Source organism: Somniosus microcephalus, chromosome 12, assembly GCF_052327205.1.
Source record: "Somniosus microcephalus isolate GS21.2 chromosome 12, FLI_Smic_1.0, whole genome shotgun sequence".
Classification (NCBI taxonomy): domain Eukaryota; kingdom Metazoa; phylum Chordata; class Chondrichthyes; order Squaliformes; family Somniosidae; genus Somniosus; species Somniosus microcephalus.
Window position 1 is genome coordinate 220,884,255 of NC_140998.1, and position 23,644 is coordinate 220,907,898.

Here is a 23,644-nt window from a genome sequence, read left to right on the forward strand (position 1 = left end):
CTCACTGGGGTACGGGTTAAACATACACTGACTCTAACTGGGGTACGGGTTCCACACACACAGACTCTCACTGGGGTACAGGTTCCACATACACTGACTCTCACTGTGGTGTGGGTCCCACACACTCTTTCATCTCACTGGGGTACGGGTTCCACACACACTGACTCTCACTGGGGTACGGGTTCCACCCACACTGACTCTCACTGGGGTACGGGTTCCACACACACTGACTCTCACTGGGGTACGGTTTCCACCCACACTGACTCTCACTGGGGTACGGGTTCCACACACACTGACTCTCACTGGGGTACGGGTTCCACACACACTGACTCTCACTGGGGTACGGGTTCCACACACACTGACTCTCACTGGGGTACGGCTTCCACACACACTGACTCTCACTGGGGTGCTGGTGCCACCCACACTGACTCTCACTGGGGTACGGGTTCCACACACACTTACTCTCACTGGGGTACGGGTTCCACACACACTGACTCTCACTGGGGTACGGGTTCCACACACACTGACTCTCACTGGGGTACGGCTTCCACACACACTGACTCTCACTGGGGTACTGGTTCCACCCACACTGACTCTCACTGGGGTACGGGTTCCACACACACTGACTCTCACTGGGGCACGGGTTCCACACACACTGACTCTCACTGGGGTGCGGCTTCCACACACACTGACACTCACTGGGGTACGGGTTCCACACACACTGACTCTCACTGGGGTACGGGTTCCACACACGCTGACTTTCACTGGGGTACGGCTTCCACACACACTGACTCTCACTGGGGTACGGGTTCCACACACACTGACTTTCACTGAGGTACGGGTTGCACACACACTGACTCTCACTGGATTATGGGTTCCACACACACTGACTCTCACTGGGGTATGGTTTCCACACACACTAACTCTCACTGGGGTACGGGTTCCACACACACTGACTCTCACTGGGGTACGGGTTCCACACACACTGACTCTCACTGGGGTACGGGTTCCACACACACTGACTCTCACTGGGGTACGGGTTCCACACACACTGACTCTCACTGGGGTACGGGTTCCACACACACTGACACTCACTGGGGTACGGGTTCCACACACACTGACTCTCACTGGGGTACGGGTTCCACACACACTGACTCTCACTGGGGTATGGGTTCCACACACACTGACTCTCACTGGGGTACGGGTTCCACACACACTGACTCTCACTGGGGTATGGGTTCCACACACACTGACTCTCACTGGGGAACGGGTCCCACACACACTGACTCTCACTGGGGTACCGGTTCCACACACACTGACTGTCACTGGGGTACGGGTTCCACACACACTGACTCTCACTGGGGTACGGGTTCAACACACACTGACTCTCACTGGGGTACGGGGTCCACACACACTGACTCTCACTGGGGTACGGGTTCAACACACACTGACTCTCACTGGGGTAGGGGTTCCACACACACTGACTGTCACTGGGGTACGGGTTCCACACACACTGACTCTCACTGGGGTACGGGTTCAACACACACTGACTCTCACTGGGGTACGGGTTCAACACACACTGACTCTCACTGAGGTAAGGGTTCCACACACACTGACTCTCACTGGGGTACGGATTCCACACACACTGACTCTCACTGGGGTACGGGTCCCACACACACTGACTCTCACTGGGGTACGGGTTCCACACACACTGACTCTCACTGGGGTACGGGTTCCACACACACTGACTGTCACTGGGGTACGGGTTCCACACACAATGACTGTCACTGGGGTACGGGTTCAACACACACTGACTCTCACTGGGGTACGGGTTCAACACACACTGACTCTCACTGGGGTACGGGTTCAACACACACTGACTCTCACTGGGGTACGGGTCCCACACACACTGACTCTCACTGGGGTACGGGTTCCACACACACTGACTCTCACTGGGGTACGGGTTCCGCACACACTGACTCTCACTGGGGTACGGGTTCCACACACACCGACTCTCACTGGGGTACGGGTTCCACACACACTGACTCTCACTGGGGTACGGGTTCCACACACACTGACTCTCACTGGGGTACGGGTTCCACACACAATGACTGTCACTGGGGTACGGGTTCAACACACACTGACTCTCACTGGGGTACGGGGGCCATCCTGTTCTTTGGGGTCCTGTGCAACACCAGTGAATTGAAGTGTAACATAGCGATGGGCGTGATGTTGTTATTTAGAGTGTTTGAGTGCGGGAGGGTCGGGGGGGTGGTGAAAGATCATACAGTGACCTCTGAGCCGCGACAGTTCCCCGAGCTCCTTCTCCCTTGAACCGAAAGGTAAGCAGGTATTTTGGCACTTTCAGCCTCGCAGTCCGGGGCCTCGCTGCCACCTCGCAAACTGTCGTGCGTACCTTCGGAGAAACTCAAGCTCTTGACGCTGGTGGAGGCCTTGAACAAAGCACAGCAGAGCGCGGATCCCAGAGCGGAGGAGGCCCGCCCGCAGCAGGGGAGAGTAGGCGAGGCGGAGGAGGAGCAGCAGGAGAGGCCGGCCGAGCCCTGACAGGCCGCAGACCGACGCTCACTGACGGACTTGTGAACACGGCGAGAGGCTCGTGTTGTGACCAGGAGCTGGGGGCGAGACCTGTTGGACTTTCCGAACCATTGCTCAGAGTAACAGGGAACGGAACAGGATCTTTAATCGCTGAGGCCCTGAGTCCAGGCTCTCTCTCTGCGCAGGGAGAGCTTTAAGGCTTGCCCCGCATTCCCTGCTTGTACATTCACCAATCTTCCAATTAACTCCCAATAAAATTCCTTTTGTGTGAAAAACCTGTCTCCCCTGGTGTCGCTGTGTGATACAAAATCTCATGCTCTGATTCCTGGGCATTTGGTTTATTCACGTCCAGCGAAGGGGGCAGACGGGGCCTCAGTATAATGTCTCACCCGAAAGACGGCACCTCTGACAATGTGGCGCTCCCTCAGTACTGCCCCTCCGACAATGCGGCGCTCCCTCAGTACTGCCCCTCCGACAGTGCGGCGGTCCCTCAGTACTGCCCCTCCGACAATGTGGCGGTCCCTCGGTACTGCCCCTCCGACAATGTGGCGCTCCCTCAGCACTGCCCCTCCGACAATGCGGCGGTCCCTCAGTACTGCCCCTCCGACAATGCGGCGCTCCCTCAGTACTGCCCCTCCGACAGTGCGGCGCTCCCTCAGTACTGCCCCTCCGACAGTGCGGCGCTCCCTCAGTACTGCCCCTCCGACCGTGCGGCGCCCCCTCAGTACTGCCCCTCCGACCGTGCGGCGCACCCTCAGAACTGCCCCTCCGACAGTGCGGCGCTCCCTCAGTACTGCCCCTCCGACAGTGTGGCGTTTCCTCAGTACTGCCCCTCCGACAGTGCGGCGCTCCCTCAGTACTGCCCCTCCGACAGTGCGGCGCTCCCTCAGTACTGCCCCTCCGGCAGTGCGGCGCTCCCTCAGTACTGACCCTCCGACAGTGCGGCGCTCCCTCAGTACTGCCCCTCCGACAGTGCCGTGCTCCCTCAGTACTGCCCCTCCGACAGTGCGGCGCTCCCTCAGTACTGCCCCTCCGACAGTGCGGCGCTCCCTCAGTACTGCCCCTCCGACAGTGCGGCGCTCCCTCAGTACTGCCCCTCCGACAGTGCTGCGCTCCCTCAGTACCGCCACTCCGACAGTGCGGCGCTCCCTCGATACTGCCCCACCGACAGTGCGGCGCTCCTTCAGTACTGCCCCTCCAACAGTGCGGCGCACCCTCAATACTGACCCTCCCACAGTGCAGCGCATCCTCAGTACTGCCCCTCCGACAGTGCGGCGCGCCCTCAGTGCTGCCCATCCTACAGTGAAGCACTCCCTCAGTACTGCACCTCCGACAGGGCAGCCCTCCCTCAGTACTGCCCCTCCGACAGTGCGGCGCTCCCTCAGTACTGTCCCTCCGACAGTGCGGCACTCCCTCAGTACCACCCCTCCGACAGTGCATCACTCCCTCAGTACTGCCCCTCCGACAGTGTAGCGCTCCCTCAGTATTGACCCTCCCACAGTGCTGCACTCCCTCAGTACCGCCTCTCCGACAGTGCGGCGCTCCCTCAGTACTGCCCCTCCGACAGTGCGGCGCTCCCTCAGTACTGACGCCAGGAGTGTCCGCCTGGATTATGCGGCTCAAGTCTTTGGAGTGGGGACTCGAACCCATGACCTTCAGACTCCAAAGCGAGTGAGAGAGAGTGGGAGGTAGTGCTAAACCCACTGAGCCACTGTGACACCCGTGTACCTGCAGCGCAGATAGAATCAGCGAACTGTGCACCGATGGGGAAAGGTACCTGGGATCTTGCTGCTCTGTGTCCCAGGCAGCGCAGTGACCTGCTCACCACTGGATATAAGGGGTCGAAGGACTCCTCTCACCGAAAGCTGTAAAAGTATTGCTTGGAATAAATTTTAATTTTACAACTAGATGGCTTATTTCCCTTAATCGAGAAAACCACTCAGTCAGGGAGCACTGGGCAAGGAATTGGAATCACTGTCAATAACATCTAAAGACTTTCCCTTATCGAGCACCTCAAAAAATGCACCAAGTTAGATGGACGTGACTTACTCATCACAAACCCACGCTGGCTTTCTCTACTCAGTTCATACCGGTGATTCACCATCTAACCGCGTGCAGTACCTGCCCTGGGAGTGTTTGATGGGACAGTGTAGAGGAAGCTTTACTCTGTATCTAACCCGTGCTGTACCTGCCCTGGGAGTGTTTGATAAGACAGTGTAGAGGGAGCTTTACTCTGTATCTAAGCCCGTGCTGTACTTACCCTGGGAGTGTTTGATGGGACAGTGTACAGGGAGCTTTACTCTGTATCTAACCTCTGCTGTACCTGCCCTGGGAGTATTTGATGGGACAGTGTAGAGGGAGATTTACTCTGTATCTAACCCGTGTTTTACCTGCCCTGGGAGTGTTTGATGGGACAGTGTAGAGGGAGCTTTACTCTGTATCTAAACCTTGCTGTACCTGCCCTGGGAGTGTTTGATGGGACAGTGTAGAGGGAGCTTTACTCTGTATCTAACCAGTGCTGTACCAACCCTGGGAGTGTTTGATGGGACAGTGTAGAGGGGGCTTTACTCTGTATCTATCCCGTACTGTACTTGCTCTGGGAATGTTTGATGGGATAGTGTACAGGGAGTTTTACTCTGTATCTAATCCGTGCTGTACCTGCCCTGGGAGTTTTTGATGCGACAGTGCAGAGGAAGCTTTACTCTGTATCTAACCCGTGCTGTACCTGCCCTGGGAGTGTTTGATGGGACAGTGTAGAGGGAGCTTTACTCTGTATCTAAGCCCGTGCTGTAGTTACCCTGGGAGTGTTTGATGGGACAGTGTACAGGGAGCTTTACTCTGTATCTAACCTCTGCTGTACCTGCCCTGGGAGTGTTTGATGGGACAGTGTAGAGGGAGCTTTACTCTGTATCTAATCCGTGCTATACCTGCCCTGGGAGTGTTTGATAGGACAGTGTAGAGGTAGCTTTACTCTGTATCTAACCCGTGCTGTACATGCCCTGGGAGTATTTGATGTGGCAGTGTAGAGGGAGCTGTACTCTATATCTTACCCCGTGCTGTACCTGCCCTGGGAGTGTTTGATGGGTCAGTGTAGAGGGAGCTGATGCACTATCAATTGCTACAAAAGACTGGAGATTGAGAAAGTAATAAACAGGCTTTTATTACCAAAGAACAGAGCATGCCTCTTGTGGTTGCCTGGTATCCAAAAGGGCTGGAGGCTTCTGAGCAGCGACCTTTATACCCAGCCATGAGGGTGGAGCCAGGGGCGGAGTCAGCTGAGGCATGCACAGACAAGTACAACAATATGCAAGAGTGAACAACAGTACTAACAGTGAACAACAATACTAACAACAGTGGTTTACCACATTCACCCCTTGTTTAGAATTGAGTCCGGCGGGGTGAAGTGCACTAAAAATTCGTGTACTGAAGTCTATCAGGAGGCCTTGTAAGCCGTCCTGAGCGTCGCAGCAGCGGCGGTGATGGTGCAGCATCCAATGGTGAACCCGGTGTCTCGTTCAGAGGAGGTGTAGCAGGTGGCGGACCCTGGGGCTGCTGCATGCCGTCTACAGGGGTCAGAGCATGGGTAATGGGAGGTAGCGATGGTGGTCTCTCAGAGGCACCCGAAGGTGCGAGGTCTCGTGCGGGGACTGTGTCCTGGGGGTAGGCAGGAGTAGCGGTGGGTGGCGAAGAGGGTGTTTCAGGAGCACCTGCAGGTGCGAGGTCCCGAATGGAGACTGTGTCCTCCCGCCCGTCCGGGTACACCACGTAAGCATACTGCGGGTTGGCGTGGAGGAGGCTCACCCTCTCGACCAGGGGGTCCGCCTTATGGGTCCTCACGTGCTTCCGCAGTAGGACGGGACCTGGAGAAGTCAGCCATGTTGGTAGCGAAATCCCCGACGTGGACTTCCTGGGGAAGGAGAACATTCTCTCGTGAGGAGTGGCATTGGTGGGTGTACAGAGCAGCGACCGAATGGAATGGAGCGCCGCAGGGAGGACCTCCTGCCAGCGGGAGGTCGGAAGGCCCTTAGATTTTAAGTTTAAAAGGACTGCCTTCCAGACTGTCGCATTCTCCCTTTCCACCTGGCCGTTACCCCGGGGGTTGTAGCTGGTGGTCCTGCTTGTAGCAATGCCTCTCGCGAGCAGGTACTGCCGAAGTTCGTCGCTCATAAAAGATGAGCCCCTGTCGCTATGGATATAGCTAGGGAAACCGAACAAGGCGAAGAGGTCATTCAGACATTTAATGACCGTGGTACTGGTCATGTCCGAGCAAGGGATGGCAAACGGGAAACGGGAGTACTCATCAATTATATTGAGGAAGTACACATTGCGGTCAGAGGAGGGGAGGGGCCCTTTAAAATCGATGCTCAGCCGCTCGAAGGGGCGCGTGGCTTTGATCAGGCTCGCTCTGTCTGGCCTATAAAAATGCGGCTTGCACTCGGCACAGATCTGGCAGTTCCTGGTCATGGTCCTGACCTCCTCGATGGAGTAGGGCAGGTTACGGGATTTGATAAAATGGAAGAACCTGGTGACCCCCGGGTGGCAGAGGTCATTGTGGAGGGTCTGTAGCCTATCAACCTGCGCGTTGGCGCACGTACCACGTGATAGGGCATCTGGGGGCTCATTGAGTTTCCCGGGCCGGTACAAGATATCGTAATTGTAGGTGGAGAGTTCGATTCTCCACCTTAAGATCTTGTCATTCTTGATTTTGCCCCGCTGCTTATTATGAAACATAAAAGCCACTGAACGCTGGTCAGTGAGCAGGGTAAATCGTTTTCCGGCCAGGTAATGCCGCCAATGTCGCACGGCTTCCACAATGGCCTGGGCCTCCTTTTCGACAGAGGAGTGTCGAATCTCGGGGCCCTGGAGGGTCCTTGAGAAAAAGGCCACGGGTCTCCCCGCCTGGTTAAGGGTTGCAGCTAGGGCAAAGTCGGATGCGTCGCTCTCCACTTGAAAAGGAAGGGACTCATCCACAGCGTGCATTGTGGCCTTCGCAATGTCTCCTTTTATGAGAGTGAAGGCTGCACAGGCCTCTGCTGTCAGGGGGAAGGAGGCGGACTTGATGAGGGGTCGGGCTTTATCCGCATAGTTGGGCACCCACTGAGCATAGTAAGAGAAAAACCCCAGGCATCTCTTCAGTGCTTTCTGGCAGTGGGGGAGGGGGAGCTCCATAAGGGGGCGCATTCTATCGGGGTCTGGGCCGATGACTCCGTTCTCCACTACGCAGCCAAGAATAGCGAGGCGCGTAGTACGAAACATACATTTGTCTTTGTTGTATGTGAGATTCAGCCGCTGGGCCGTCCGGAGGAATTTCTCTAGATTAACGTCGTGGTCCTGCTGGTCGTGGCCGCAGATGGTGACGTTGTCTAGATATGGGAAAGTGGCCTGGAGCGCGTTCTGGTCAACCATCCGGTCCATCTCCCGTTGGAAGACAGAAACTCCGTTGGTGACGCCGAAGGGAACTCTGAGAAAGTGATAGAGCCGACCGTCAGCTTCAAAAGCTGTGTACTGGCGGTCCTCAGCCCTGATGGGGAGCTGGTGGTATGCCGACTTCAGATCAATCGTCGAGAACACCCGGTATTGTGCTATCTGATTGACCATGTCAGATATGCGGGGGAGTGGGTATGCATCTAGTTGGGTGTAGCGATTGATCGTCTGGCTGTAGTCAATAACTAGGCGCTGTTTTTCGCCAGTCTTCACTACCACCACTTGTGCTCGCCATGGGCTGGTGCTACTTTCAATAATCCCTTCCTTCAGGAGTCTCGCTACCTCGGATTTAATGAAGCTCCTATCCCCAACACTGTAACGCCTGCTTTTGGTAGCGATGGGCTTACAGTCGCGGGTGAGGTTAGCGAACAAGGAGGGGGGGGGGGACTTTAAGGGTGGAGAGGCTGCAAATGGTGCACGGCGGGCGATTTAAAAGCTGCTGGCTGCAGACTGTGAGTGGGGGGAGGGGTCCGTCATACGCTAATGTGACACTCTTAAGGTGGCACTGAAAATCCAACCCCAGTAGAACGGCAGCGCAGAGATGGGGCAGGACCAGAAGTTTAAAATGTTTGTATTCTGTGCCCCTTACTGAAAGGGTCACTACACAGTAGCCACCGACGTCCGCTGACTGGGCTTTGGAAGCCAAAGAGATCCGATGGCGCGTCGGCAGGACCGGGAGAGAGTAACTGCGCACCGTGTCGGGGTGGATAAAGCTCTCCGTGCTCCCGCTGTCAAAAAGGCAGGTAGTGGCGCGGCCGTTTACCGTAATATCCATCATGGACCTGGACAGTTGATGAGGGAGAGATTGGTCCAGCGTCACGGAGGCCAGCGTATGGTCGAGCGAGTCGATGTGGTCGTCAGATGAGGCGGTGGTTGAGTCCGGCTCCCCCGTGGTTGAAGTCGGAGGCGTCCAAGATGGCGGACAAAATGGCGGCGCCCACGGTCCCGATCCCCACGCGGCTGGGGGAGCCCAAGATGGCGGACAAGATGGCTGCGCCCACGGTTCGCACGCAGCGCTGCTGGCGTTAGCGGTCTTCCCTTTGCAGGCGCTAACGTAGTGACCTTTCTTCCCGCAGCCGGAGCAGGTAGCATTCTTCGCGGGGCAGCGTGCTCTAGGGTGTTTAGCTTGGCCACAAAAATAGCATTTTTGTGCCTTGGACATCGCTGCAGCAGTCGGAGGTGGCGGTCCCATGGCCCAAGATTGCGGCGTCCACGGCGCGGGGCGATGAGGGGAGAAAGCGTCCATATTTCTGTGGGCCGCGTCGAGCGAGAGCGCGAGGGACACTGCCTTTGTCAGGTCTATTTCACCCTTCTCCAGCAGCCTCTGCCGGGAGTAGTCGGACCTTAGACCCGCAACGAAAGCGTCTCGTATCAATCCCTCCGCATGTGCCGCGGCCGATACTTCCTTGCAGTCGCAGCCGCGTCCGAGTACCCGCAGTGCCCGTAGGAAGGCTTCCACCGATTCCCCGGGCTGCTGTCTGCGAGATCTTAAAAGGTGCCTGGCATAGACCGTGTTAACCGGGCGTGCATACTGCCCTTTCAGTAGGTCGATAGCCGCCGCGTAGGTCGTCGCATCTTGGATTAAAGTATAGACTTGGTGGCTCACCTTCGAGGCCAGGATTTTCAGTTTATTTTCATCAAGAGTCACGGTCGAGGCTTCCAGATACGCCTCAAAGCAACGCAGCCATTGTGCGAATTTAGTCGACGAACCCGCTTCTTGGGGGTCTAGGTCCAGGCATGTTGGTCTGAGGGCTCGCAGCAGCGCCTGCTGCTCAGCGTTTTGCGCCATCGGTTGATCAGCATCCGCAGCCAACATTTAACTTTGGTAATAAAATTGATGCACTATCAATTGCTACAAAAGACTGGAGATTGAGAAAGTAATAAACAGGCTTTTATTACCAAAGAACAGAGCATGCCTCTTGTGGTTGCCTGGTATCCAAAAGGGCTGGAGGCTTCTGAGCAGCGACCTTTATACCCAGCCATGAGGGTGGAGCCAGGGGCGGAGTCAGCTGAGGCATGCACAGACAAGTACAACAATATGCAAGAGTGAACAACAGTACTAACAGTGAACAACAATACTAACAACAGTGGTTTACCACAGGAGCTTTACTCTGTATCTAACCCGTGCTGTACTTGCCCTGGGAGTGTTTGATGGGACAGTGTAGAGGGACCTTTACTGTATTTATCCCGTACTGTACTTGCCCTGGGAGTGTCTGATGGGTCAGTGTAGAGGGAGCTTTACTCTGTATCTAACCCGTGCTGTACTTGCCCTGGGAGTGTTTGATGGGACAGTGTAGAGGGACCTTTACTATATTTATCCCGTGCTGTACCTGCCCTGGGAGTGTTTGATGTGGCAGTGTAGAGGGAGCTGTACTCTATATCTTACCCCGTGCTGTACCTGCCCTGGGAGTGTTTGATGGATCAGTGTAGAGGGAGCTTTACTCTGTATCTATCCCGTACTGTAATTGCTCTGGGAATGTTTGATGGGATAGTGTACAGGGAGTTTTACTCTGTATCTAATCCGTGCTGTACCTGCCCTGGGAGTGTTTGATGGGACAGTGTAGAGGGAGCTTTACTCTGTATCTAAACCGTGCTGTACCTGCCCTGGGAGTGTTTGATGGGACAGTGTAGAGGGAGCTTTACTCTGTATCTAACCCGTGCTGTACCTGCCCTGGGAGTGTTTGATGGGACAGTGTAGAGGGAGCTTTACTCTGTATCTAACCCATGCTGTACCTGCCCTGGGAGTGTTTGATCGGACAGTGCAGAGGGAGCTTTACTCTGTACCTAACCCGTGCTGTACTTGCCCTGGGAATGTTTGATGGGATAGTGTAGAGGGAGCTTTACTCTGTATCTAATCCGTGCTGTACCTGCCCTGGGAGTTTTTGATGCGACAGTGTGGAGGGTGCTTTACTCTGTATCTAACCCATGCTGTACTTGCCCTGGGAGTGTTTGATGGGACAGTGTAGAGGGAGCTTTACTCTGTATTTATCCCGTACTGTACTTGCCCTGGGAGTGTCTGATGGGTCAGTGTAGAGGGACCTTTACTGTATTTATCCCGTACTGTACTTGCCCTGGGAGTGTCTGATGGGACAGTGTAGAGGGACCTTTACTGTATTTACCCCGTACTGTACTTGCCCTGGGAGTGTCTGATGGGTCAGTGTAGAGGGAGCTTTACTCTGTATCTAACCCGTGCTGTACTTGCCCTGGGAGTGTTTGATGGGACAGTGTAGAGGGAGCTTTACTCTGTATTTATCCCGTACTGTACTTGCCCTGGGAGTGTTTGATGGGACAGTGTAGAGGGACCTTTACTATATTTATCCCGTGCTGTACCTGCCCTGGGAGTGTTTGATGGGACAGTGTAGAGGGAGCTTTACTCTGTATCTAACCACGTGCTGTACCTGCCCTGGGAGTGTTTGATGGGTCAGTGTAGAGGGACCTTTACTGTATTTATCCCGTACTGTACCTGCCCTGGGAGTGTTTGATGGGTCAGTGTAGAGGGACCTTTACTGTATTTATCCCGTGCTGTACTTGCCCTGGGAGTGTTTGATGGGACAGTGTAGAGGGACCTTTACTCTGTATCTAACCCGTGCTGTACTTGCCCTGGGAGTGTCTGATGGGTCAGTGTAAAGGGAGATTTACTATATTTATCCCGTACTGTACCTGCCCCGGGAGTGTCTGATGGGAGAGTGTAGAGGGACCTTTACTCTGTATCTAACCCGTGCTGTACCTGCCCTGGGTGTGTCTGATGGGTCAGTGTAGAGGGACCTTTACTGTATTTATCCCGTACTGTACTTGCCCTGGGAGTGTTTGATGGGTCAGTGTAGAGGGACCTTTACTATATTTATCCCGTACTGTACTTGCCCTGGGAGTGTTTGATGGGTCAATGTAGAGGGACCTTTACTCTATTTATCCCGTACTGTACTTGCCCTGGGAGTGTCTGATGGGTCAGTGTAGAGGGACCTTTACTGTATTTATCCCGTACTGTACTTGCCCTGGGAGTGTTTGATGGGTCAGTGTAGAGGGACCTTTACTGTATTTATCCCGTGCTGTACTTGCCCTGGGAGTGTTTGATGGGTCAGTGTAGAGGGACCTTTACTGTATTTATCCCGTGCTGTACCTGCCTTGGGAGTGTTTGATGGGACAGTGTAGAGGGACCTTTACTGTATTTATCCCGTACTGTACTTGCCCTGGGAGTGTCTGATGGGTCAGTGTAGAGGGACCTTTACTGTATTTATCCCGTGCTGTACTTGCCCTGGGAGTGTCTGATGGGTCAGTGTAGAGGGACCTTTACTGTATTTATCCCGTACTGTACTTGCCCTGGGAGTGTCTGATGGGTCAGTGTAGAGGGACCTTTACTGTATTTATCCCGTGCTGTACTTGCCCTGGGAGTGTCTGATGGGTCAGTGTAGAGGGACCTTTACTGTATTTATCCCGTGCTGTACCTGCCCTGGGAGTGTTTGATGGGACAGTGTAGAGGGACCTTTACTGTATTTATCCCGTACTGTACTTGCCTTGGGAGTGTTTGATGGGACAGTGTAGAGGGACCTTTACTGTATTTATCCCGTACTGTACTTGCCTTGGGAGTGTTTGATGGGACAGTGTAGAGGGACCTTTACTGTATTTATCCCGTACTGTACTTGCCTTGGGAGTGTTTGATGGGACAGTGTAGAGGGACCTTTACTGTATTTATCCCGTACTGTACTTGCCCTGGGAGTGTTTGATGGGACAGTGTAGAGGGACCTTTACTGTATTTATCCCGTGCTGTACTTGCCCTGGGAGTGTCTGATGGGTCAGTGTAGAGGGAGCTTTACTGTATTTATCCCGTGCTGTACTTGCCCTGGGTGTGTTTGATGGGTCAGTGTAGAGGGACCTTTACTGTATTTATCCCGTGCTGTACTTGCCCTGGGTGTGTTTGATGGGTCAGTGTAGAGGGAGCTTTACTGTATTTATCCCGTGCTGTACTTGCCCTGGGTGTGTTTGATGGGTCAGTGTAGAGGGACCTTTACTGTATTTATCCCGTGCTGTACTTGCCCTGGGTGTGTTTGATGGGTCAATGTAGCGGGACCTTTACTCTGTATTTATCCCGTACTGTACTTGCCTTGGGAGTGTTTGATGGGACAGTGTAGAGGGACCTTTACTGTATTTATCCCGTACTGTACTTGCCCTGGGAGTGTTTGATGGGACAGTGTAGAGGGACCTTTACTGTATTTATCCCGTGCTGTACTTGCCCTGGGAGTGTCTGATGGGTCAGTGTAGAGGGAGCTTTACTGTATTTATCCCGTGCTGTACTTGCCCTGGGTGTGTTTGATGGGTCAGTGTAGAGGGACCTTTACTGTATTTATCCCGTGCTGTACTTGCCCTGGGAGTGCCTGATGGGTCAGTGTAGAGGGAGCTTTACTGTATTTATCCCGTGCTGTACTTGCCCTGGGTGTGTTTGATGGGTCAGTGTAGAGGGACCTTTACTATATTTATCCCGTACTGTACTTGCCCTGGGAGTGTCTGATGGGTCAGTGTAGAGGGACCTTTACTATATTTATCCCGTACTGTACTTGCCCTGGGTGTGTTTGATGGGTCAGTGTAGAGGGACCTTTACTATATTTATCACGTGCTGTACTTGCCCTGGGAGTGTTTGATGGGTCAGTGTAGAGGGACCTTTACTGTATTTATCCCGTGCTGTAGTTGCCCTGGGAGTCCCCATCACAAACTCCCAGGGTACTGGAAAGTGTGAGGTTATGCACTTTGGCAGGAAAAATCGTAGAGCAATTTATTATCTTAATCGCAAGAAACTGGAAAGTACTGAAGTACAAAGGGATCTGGGGGTCCTGGAGCACGAAACTCAAAAGGTTAGTATACAGGTGCAGCAAGTGATGAAGAAGGCCAATGGAATGTTGGCTTTCATTGTGTCCGGGTGGGGGGCTTCTTTAAACTGCTTTAAAATAATTTTTCCTGGTCTTGCAGCCTTTGCCTGCACTCGCACCAATTCCAATAAAACCAATTTACAAACAGCGGGGCACGAATCGCTAACCCTCCTCTAGTTCTGAGCGGAGGAACTTATAATTAATGATATTAAAACGGAACACGTGGTTTGGATGAGAGAAAAAAATCAAGTTTTATTACCTAAATAAACTACAATCAAAAGAATACCACACGAACACAGTAATTACAGTAAAACTATATAACAGGGGGTTGCAGACGGCGAAAACGAGGGATACAATGGCTACAATGTTATTTAAACAATCTTAGCAATTCCCTTAAATCACCACCCCAAACTCCTGCTCGGTTGCTTTGTTGAGGAGTCAGAGCACCCTGCTCACCTGTGGTCCAGCGAAGTAAGAGAGAGAGCTAGCTTCTCAGCCGCTATCTTTATACCTGGTGAGGCCCCTGCCGTTCTGCCTTGCAAGGGCTGTGTGCAAAATTCCCCGCCCAAAGGGTCCAATACACAAGAGAAAGCTGTGATTGGCTAACTCAGCGTGGTTAGACTGGGTTAATGTGTCTTCCGGAGCTCCCTGGGCTGAAACAAAAGAGAATGCAACAGCCCTATTGTCCAGAATGCTAGGTGATTTAGACCCATTCAATTGTTAAACGTTTCCCATTCAAGGTACAAAAGCCTCTTCTGCAGTTTAGATGTATCCACTTGATATAGAAACAAATGCTAATCGCATTCGATTGCTTTGTAAACAAAGCATTGTCCTTTGTCTTCGGCCATGTGGTGACAGCCATTTTTATCCCTGGAAATTTAAAAGCACAACGCCCAGGGATTCTTTAATCAAAAAAATTGATCTTCAGAACTGTAAATTATTGCGAATTCTTACAATTGCTTGGGGGATAGAATATAAAAATAGGGAGGTATTGCTTCAGTTGTACAAGGTATTGGTGAGACCGCACCTGGAATACTGCGTACAGTTTTGGTGTCCATACTTAAGAAAGGACATACTTGCTCTCGAGTCAGTACAAAGAAGGTTCACTCGGTTAATCCCGGGGATGAGGGGATGGACATATGAGGAGAGGTTGAGTAGATTGGGACTCTACTCATTGGAGTTCAGAAGAATGAGAAGCGATCTTATTGAAACATATAAGATTGTGAAGGGGTTGGATCGGGTGGATGCGGGGAGGATGTTCCCGATGATGGGTGAAACTAGAACTAGGGGGCATAGTCTTAGAATAAGGGGCTGCTCTTTCAAAACTGAGATGAGGAGGAACTACTTCACTCAGAGGGTGGTAGGTCCATGGAATATGCTGCCCCAAAAAGCTGTAGAAGCTACATCATTACATAAATTTAAAACAGAAATAGACAGTTTCCTAGAAGTAAAGGGAATTAAGGGTTACGGGGAGCGGGCAGGAATTTGGACATGAGTCTAGGTTCGGATCGGTCATGGCCCTGTGGGTAGCGGAGCGGGTCCAGGGGCCGTGTAGCCTGATCCTGCTCCTATTTCGTGTGTCTAATTCTGTTAGATTCAGGAGATGGTTCTGTGATAGTGGATTGGCGGTTAGGATCAGATCAGCCATGATCTTATTGAATGGCGGAGCAGGCTCGAGGGGCCGATTGGCCTACTCCTGCTCCTATTTCTTATGTTCTTACATGCTGTACCTGCCCTGGGAGTGTTTGGTGGGGACAGTGTAGAGGGAGCTTTACTCTGTATCTAACCCGTGCTGTACCTGCCCTGGGAGTGTTTGATGGGACAGTGTAGAGGGAGCTTTACTCTGTATCTAACCAGTGCTGTACCTGCCCTGGGAGCGTTTGATGGGACAGTGTAGAGGGAGCTTTACTCTGTATCTAACCCGAGGTTGTAGAGCTGATTGAAGAAGTGGCACAGGTTTGTATGTGACTCTCTGTGTTTCAGGCCTGTGATATTTGATTCTCTCCGGGATTGTTTTGTCCCTGTTTGCCCGTTCTGCTGACTATCGGTTGATTTTTTGTGTGTGCTCTTCGGATGTGGGTAAGAATATGTTCCCGACAACTGAGAATGCGGCGATGGAATGATTCGAAGGGTCCTGCACTGGAGGTAACAGATCAGGTCTTGTCCCCTGGCTGGGTGCAGACTCGCTATAGCTTCACCTGCAGATCCCCTGCTGCTGCCTGTGAATCTTCGCCAGCTCTCAGTGCAGCACTCTACGCTTAACCACGCCACTCGCTCGCAGCCTCTGTCCGCTCTGCGCTTACAGCTTCTCACCAGCGTCATGCAACGGGAATCCACAACCACCTCTTTCTCCCCTCTCCTGGAGGTGCTGACTCTCACTGGGCTACGGGTTCCACACACACTGACTCTCACTGGGGTACGGGTTCCACACACACTGACTCTCACTGGGCTACGGGTTCCACACACACTGACTCTCACTGGGGTACGGGTTCCACACACACTGACTCTCACTGGGGTACGGGTTCCACACGCACTGACTCTCACTGGGGTACGGGTTCCACACGCACTGACTCTCACTGGGGTACGGGTTCCACACACACTGACTCTCACTGGGGTACGGGTTCCACACACACTGACTCTCACTGGGGTACGGGTTCCACACACACTGACTGTCACTGGGGTACGGGTTCCACACACACTGACTCTCACTGGGCTACCGTTTCCACACACACTGACTCTCACTGGGGTATGGGTTCCACACACACTGACTCTCACTGGGGTACGGGTTCCACACACACTGACTCTCACTGGGGTACGGGTTCCACACACACTGACTCTCACTGGGGTACGGGTCCCACACACACTGACTCTCACTGGGGTACGGGTTCCACACACACTGACTCTCACTGGGGTACGGGTTCCACACACACTGACTCTCACTGGGGTACGGGTTCCACACACACTGACTCTCACTGGGGTACGGGTTCCACACACACTGACTCTCACTGGGGTACGGGTTCCACACGCACTGACTCTCACTGGGGTACGGGTTCCACACACACTGACTCTCACTGGGGTACGGGTTCCACACACACTGACTCTCACTGGGGTACGGGTTCCACACACACTGACTCTCACTGGGGTACGGGTCCCACACACACTGACTCTCACTGGGGTACGGGTTCCACACACACTGACCCTCACTGGTGTACAGGTTCCACACACACTGACTCTCACTGGGGTACGGGTTCCACACACACTGACTCTCACTGGGGTACGGGTTCCACACACACTGACTCTCACTGGGGTACGGGTTCCACACACACTGACTCTCACTGGGGTACGGGTTCCACACACACTGACTCTCACTGGGGTACGGGTTCCACACACACTGACTCTCACTCGGGTATGGGTTCCACACACACTGACTCTCACTGGGGTACGGGTTCCACACACACTGACTCTCACTGGGGTATGGGTTCCACACACACTGACTCTCACTGGGCTACGGGTTCCACACACACTGACTCTCACTGGGGTACGGATCCCACACACACTGACGGTCACTGGGGTACAGGTTCCGCAGACACTGACTCTCACTGGGGTATGGGTTCCACACACACTGACTCTCACTGGGGTACGGGTTCCACACACACTGACTCTCACTGGGGTACGGGTTCCACACACACTGACTCTCACTGGGGTAAGGGTTCCACACACACTGACTCTCACTGGGGTACGGGTTCCACACACACTGACTCTCACTGGGGTATGGGTTCCACACACACTGACTCTCACTGGGGTACGGGTTCCACACACACTGACTCTCACTGGGGTACGGGTCCCACACACACTGACTCTCACTGGGGTATGGGTTCCACACACACTAACTCTCACTGGGGTACGGGTTCCACACACACTGACTCTCACTGGGATACGGGTTCCTCACACACTGACTCTCACTGGGGTACAGGTTCCACACACACTGACTCTCACTGGGGTACGGGTTCCACACACACTGACTGTCACTGAGGTACGGGTTCCACACACACTGACTCTCACTGGGATATGGGTTCCACACACACTGACTCTCAGTGGGCCACGGGTTCCACACACACTGACTCTCACTGGGGTACGGGTCCCACACACACTGACTCTCACTGGGGTACGGGTTCCACACACACTGACTCTCACTGGGCTACGGGTTCCACACACACTGACTCTCACTGGGGTACGGGTTCCACAAACACTGACTCTCACTGGGGTACGGGTTACACACACACTGACTCTCACTGGGGTACGGGTCCCACACACACTGACTCTCACTGGGCTACGGGTTCCACACACACTGACTCTCACTGGGGTACGGGTCCCACACACACTGACTCTCACTGGGGTACGGGTTCCACACACACTGACTCTCACTGGGGTACGGGTCCCACACACACTGACTCTCACTGGGGTACGGGTTCCACACACACTGACTCTCACTGGGGTACAGGTTCCACACACACTGACTCTCACTGGGGTACGGGTCCCACAAACACTGACTCTCACTGGGATACGGGTTCCACACAAACTGACTCTCAGTGGGGTACGGGTCCCACACACACTGACTCTCACTGGGGTACGGGTTCCACACACACTGACTCTCACTGGGGTACGGGTCCCACACACACTGACTCTCACTGGGATACGGGTCCCACACACACTGACCCTCACTGGGGTACGGGTTCCACACACATTGACTCTCACTGGGGTACGGGTTCCACACACACTGACTCTCACTGGGGTACGGGTCCCACACACACTGACTCTCACTGGGGTACGGGTTCCACACACACTGACCCTCACTGTGGTACGGGTTCCACACACACTGACTCTCACTGGGGTACGGGTTCCACACACACTGACTCTCACTGGGGTACGGGTTCCACACACACTGACTCTCACTGGGGTACGGGTTCCACACACACTGACTCTCACTGGGGTACGGGTTCCACACACACTGACTCTCACTGGGGTACGGGTTCCACACACACTGACTCTCACTGGGGTATGGGTTCCACAGACACTGACTCTCACTGGGGTACGGGTTCCACACACACTGACTCTCACTGGGGTACGGGTCCCACACACACTGACTCTCACTGGGGTACGGGTTCCACACACACTGACCCTCACTGTGGTACGGGTTCCACACACACTGACTCTCACTGGGGTACGGGTTCCACACACACTGACTCTCACTGGGGTACGGGTTCCACACACACTGACTCTCACTGGGGTATGGGTTCCACACACACTGACTCTCACTGGGGTACGGGTTCCACACACACTGACTCTCACTGGGGTACGGGTTCCACACACACTGACTCTCACTGGGGTATGGGTTCCACAGACACTGACTCTCACTGGGGTACGGGTTCCACACACACTGACTCTCACTCGGTTACGGGTTCCACACACACTGACTCTCACTGGGGTACGGGTTCCACACACACTGACTCTCACTGGGGTATGGGTTCCACACACACTGACTCTCACTGGGGTACGGGTTCCACACTCACTGACTCTCACTGGGGTACGGGTTCCACACACACTGACTCTCACTGGGGTACGGGTTCCACACACACTGACTCTCACCGGGGTACGGGTTCCACACACACTGACTCTCACTGGGGTACGGGTTCCACACACACTGACTCTCACTGGGGTACGGGTTCAACACACACTGACTCTCACTGGGGTACAGGTTCCACACACACTGACTCTCACTGGGGTACGGGTTCCACACACACTGACTCTCACCGGGGTACGGGTTCCACACACACTGACTCTCACTGGGGTACGGGTCCCACACACACTGACTCTCACTGGGGTACGGGTTCCACACACACTGACTCTCACTGGGGTACGGGTTCCACACACACTGACTCTCACTGGGGTACGGGTCCCACAAACACTGACTCTCACTGGGATACGGGTTCCACACAAACTGACTCTCAGTGGGGTACGGGTCCCACACACACTGACTCTCACTGGGGTACGGGTTCCACACAAACTGACTCTCACTGGGGTACGGGTCCCACACACACTGACTCTCACTGGGGTACGGGTTCCACACACACTGACTCTCACTGTGGTATGGGTTCCACACACACTGACTCTCACTGGGGTACGGGTTCCACACACACTGACTCTCACTGGGGTACGGGTTCCACACACACTGACTCTCACCGGGGTACGGGTTCCACACACACTGACTCTCACCGGGGTACGGGTTCCACACACACTGACTCTCACTGGGGTATGGGTTCCACACACACTGACTCTCACTGGGGTATGGGTTCCACACACACTGACTCTCACTGGGGTACTGGTTCCACACACACTGACTCTCACTGGGTTACGGGTTCCACACACACTGACTCTCACTGGGGTACTGGTTCCACACACACTGTCTCTCACTGGGGTACGGGTCCCACACACACTGACTCTCACTGGGGTACGGGTTCCACACACACTGACTCTCACTGGGGTACGGGTTCCACACACACTGACTCTCACTGGGTTACGGGTTCCACACACACTGACTCTCACTGGGGTACTGGTTCCACACACACTGTCTCTCACTGGGGTACGGGTCCCACACACACTGACTCTCACTGGGGTACGGGTTCCACACACACTGACTCTCACTGGGGTACGGGTCCCACACACACTGACTCTCACTGGGGTACAGGTTCCACACACACTGACTCTCACTGGGGTACGGGTTCCACACACACTGACTCTCACTGGGGTACGGGTTCCACACACACTGACTCTCACTGGGGTACGTGTTCCACACACACTGACTCTCACTGGGGTACGGGTTCCACACACACTGACTCTCACTGGGGTACGGGTCCCACACACACTGACTCTCACTGGGGTACGGGTTCCACACACACTGACTCTCACTGGGGTACGGGTTCCACACACACTGACTCTCACTGGGGTACGGGTTCCACACACACTGACTCTCACTGGGGATAACCGAAATTTACTCCTCTAATTCAGGAGAGGAGAGTCGTTTTGTTGCTTCTCTGGCTCCGCGGATTTTATCCTGGTCTAACTCTGGTCTGTTACTGGTTGTAGGACACCACAACATCCTCAGGCCCAAGTCTGTCCTGATCCCATCGCCGTCCACCAGGCTGCTGACCCTGGAGGAGGCCCAGGCTCGCACTCTGGCCCAGGGAGGTGAAGGGACAGTTACCGTGTACGACCGTTGCCACTCCATCAACATGCCCGCAGACAGGTAAGCAACGTACATCTCATTGAAACTTATAAAATTCTAGCCGGATTAGACAGACTAGATGCAGGAAGGATGTTCCCGATGGCGGGGGAGTCCAGAACCAGGGGTCACAGTCTAAGGATAAGGGGTAAGCCATTTAGGACAGAGATGAGGAGGAATTTCTTCACCCAGAGAGTGGTGAACCTGTGGAATTCTCTACCACAGAAGGCAGTAGAGGCCAATTCATTAAATATATTCAAGAAGGAGTTGGATATATTGCTTAAGGTTAAAGGGATCAAGGCATATGGGGAGAAGGCAGGGACAGGGTACTGAGTTTGGATGATCAGCCATGATCGCATTGAATGGCGGAGCAGGCTCGAGGGGCCGAATGGCCTACTCCTGCTCCTATCTTCTATGTTTCTATGTAAGAAAACTACTGGGCACTTGGTCTAAGCGTTAAGCAAAGCTTTAATCAACTGTTTTACAACATGGAGATCTGTTTGTGTCCTTCACTGGTTCCTGTTAAGAATGTCCTGCGCAAGCTGGGCCCGTGCCCGAGTATTTATACTCTCCCTGGACACCACCACCCGTAGGCCGCTCAGTATTATTTCCTAAGTCTTTCTTTCATGAATGACTGATTCATGTCAGTACACACCTGCGGGAGTGGCGTCCGCCACCCAACTACTGGGGGCAGTGCCTGTGGCTACAAGAGCAGGTCAGAGGCTGGGTATTCTGTGGCGAGTGTCTCACCTCCTGACTCCCCAAAGCCTTTCCACCATCTACAAGGCACAAGTCAGGACTGTGATGGAATACTCTCCACTTGCCTGGATGAGTGCAGCTCCAACAACACTCAGGAAGCTCGACACCATCCAGGACAAAGCAGCCCCGCTTGATCGGCACCCCATCCACCACCTTAAACATTGACTCCCTCCACCACCGGCGCACCGTGGCTGCAGTGTGTACCATCTACAAGATGCACTGCAGCAACTCGCCAAGACTTCTTCGGCAGCACCTCCCAAACCCGCCACCTCTTCCACCTAGAAGGACAAGGGCAGCAGGCGCATGGGAACACCACCACCTCCAAGTTCCCCTCCAAGTCACACACACCATCCTGACTTAGAAATATATCGGCCGTTCCTTCATCGTCGCTGGATCAGAATCCTGGAACTCCCTCCCTAACAGCACTGTGGGAGCACCTTCACCACACGGACTGCAGCGGTTCAAGAAGGCGGCTCACCACCACCTTCTCAAGGGCAACTAGGGATGGGCAATAAATGCTGGTCTTGCCAGCGACGCCCGCATCACATAAAACGAATTAAAAAAAAAGTTGGACAGACACTGAGACGTCTGTCTGGGGCAGTGGGACAGACACTGACACGTCCGTCTGGGGCAGTGGGACAGACACTGAGACGTCCGTCTGGGGCAGTGGGACAGACACTGAGACCTGGGTCTGGGGCAGTGGGACAGACACTGAGACCTGGGTCTGGGGCAGTGGAACAGACACTGAGACGTCTCTCTGGGGCAGTGGGACAGACACTGAGACCTCGGTCTGGGGCATTGGGACAGACACTGAGACGTCCGTCTGGGGCAGTGGGACAGACACTGAGACCTGGGTCTGGGGCAGTGGGACAGACACTGAGACCTGGGTCTGGGGCAGTGGGACAGACACTGAGACCTCGGTCTGGGGCAGTGGGACAGACACTGAGACCTCGGTCTGGGGCAGTGGGACAGACACTGAGACCTCGGTCTGGGGCAGTGGGACAGACACTGAGACCTCGGTCTGGGGCAGTGGGACAGACACTGAGACCTCGGTCTGGGGCAGTGGGACAGACGCTATCTTACCACCTCTGGGAGTTACGTTGTGACTCCCAGCGAGTGTGGATGATGCTATCCTTCTCAAAAAATATCTGGACATTCCCAGAATGGCCACTCAGGGACGGCTCGCAGAGGGAGCAGGGAGTGGATGTGACTCGCGCACGCTGTGACCCGGAGCCAGCCCGTACTAACCACGTGCTGCTACACCCTTCCTCTCCGCAGGCGAAGGAACGTCATTAAGATGCGGAAGTCCGGAGGAGGAAGCTGGAAATCCTTCTTCACCCTGGGAAAGGTGTCCGGTGTGTCCCGGAGAAAATCCCAGCCGGAAGCGGCCGGTCTGTTTAACATCACGGAGACTGACGCAGGTACCAGGACTCACGCTTCGACTCATTTCCTCAGTTACCCCGATCTGCACATGGGACACGAACCCAGCACTCCCAGGGCAGGTACAGCACGGGGTTAGATACAGAGTAAAGCTCCCTCTACACTGTCCCATCAAACACTCCCAGGGCAGGTACAGCACGGGTTAGATACAGAGTAAAGCTCCCTCTACACTGTCCCATCAAACACTCCCAGGGCAGGTACAGCACGGGTTAGATACAGAGTAAAGCTGCCTCTACACTGTCCCATCAAACACTCCCAGGGCAGGTAC

The 23,644-nt window shown here is 54.1% G+C and overlaps 1 protein-coding gene across 2 annotated transcripts in view; it reads left to right on the forward strand.

The window, feature by feature from the left end:
* LOC147110156 (rho GTPase-activating protein 33-like) overlaps nt 1-23,644 on the forward strand; it is a 76,197-nt gene that overhangs the window by 43,427 nt on the left and 9,126 nt on the right. For both annotated transcript variants that reach the window (XM_086004088.1, XM_086004089.1), the window contains exons 5-6: nt 21,042-21,201; nt 23,215-23,357. In XM_086004088.1, coding sequence (XP_085860214.1) covers nt 21,042-21,201; nt 23,215-23,357 — 303 coding nt within the window. The remainder of the gene's footprint in view (nt 1-21,041; nt 21,202-23,214; nt 23,358-23,644) is intronic.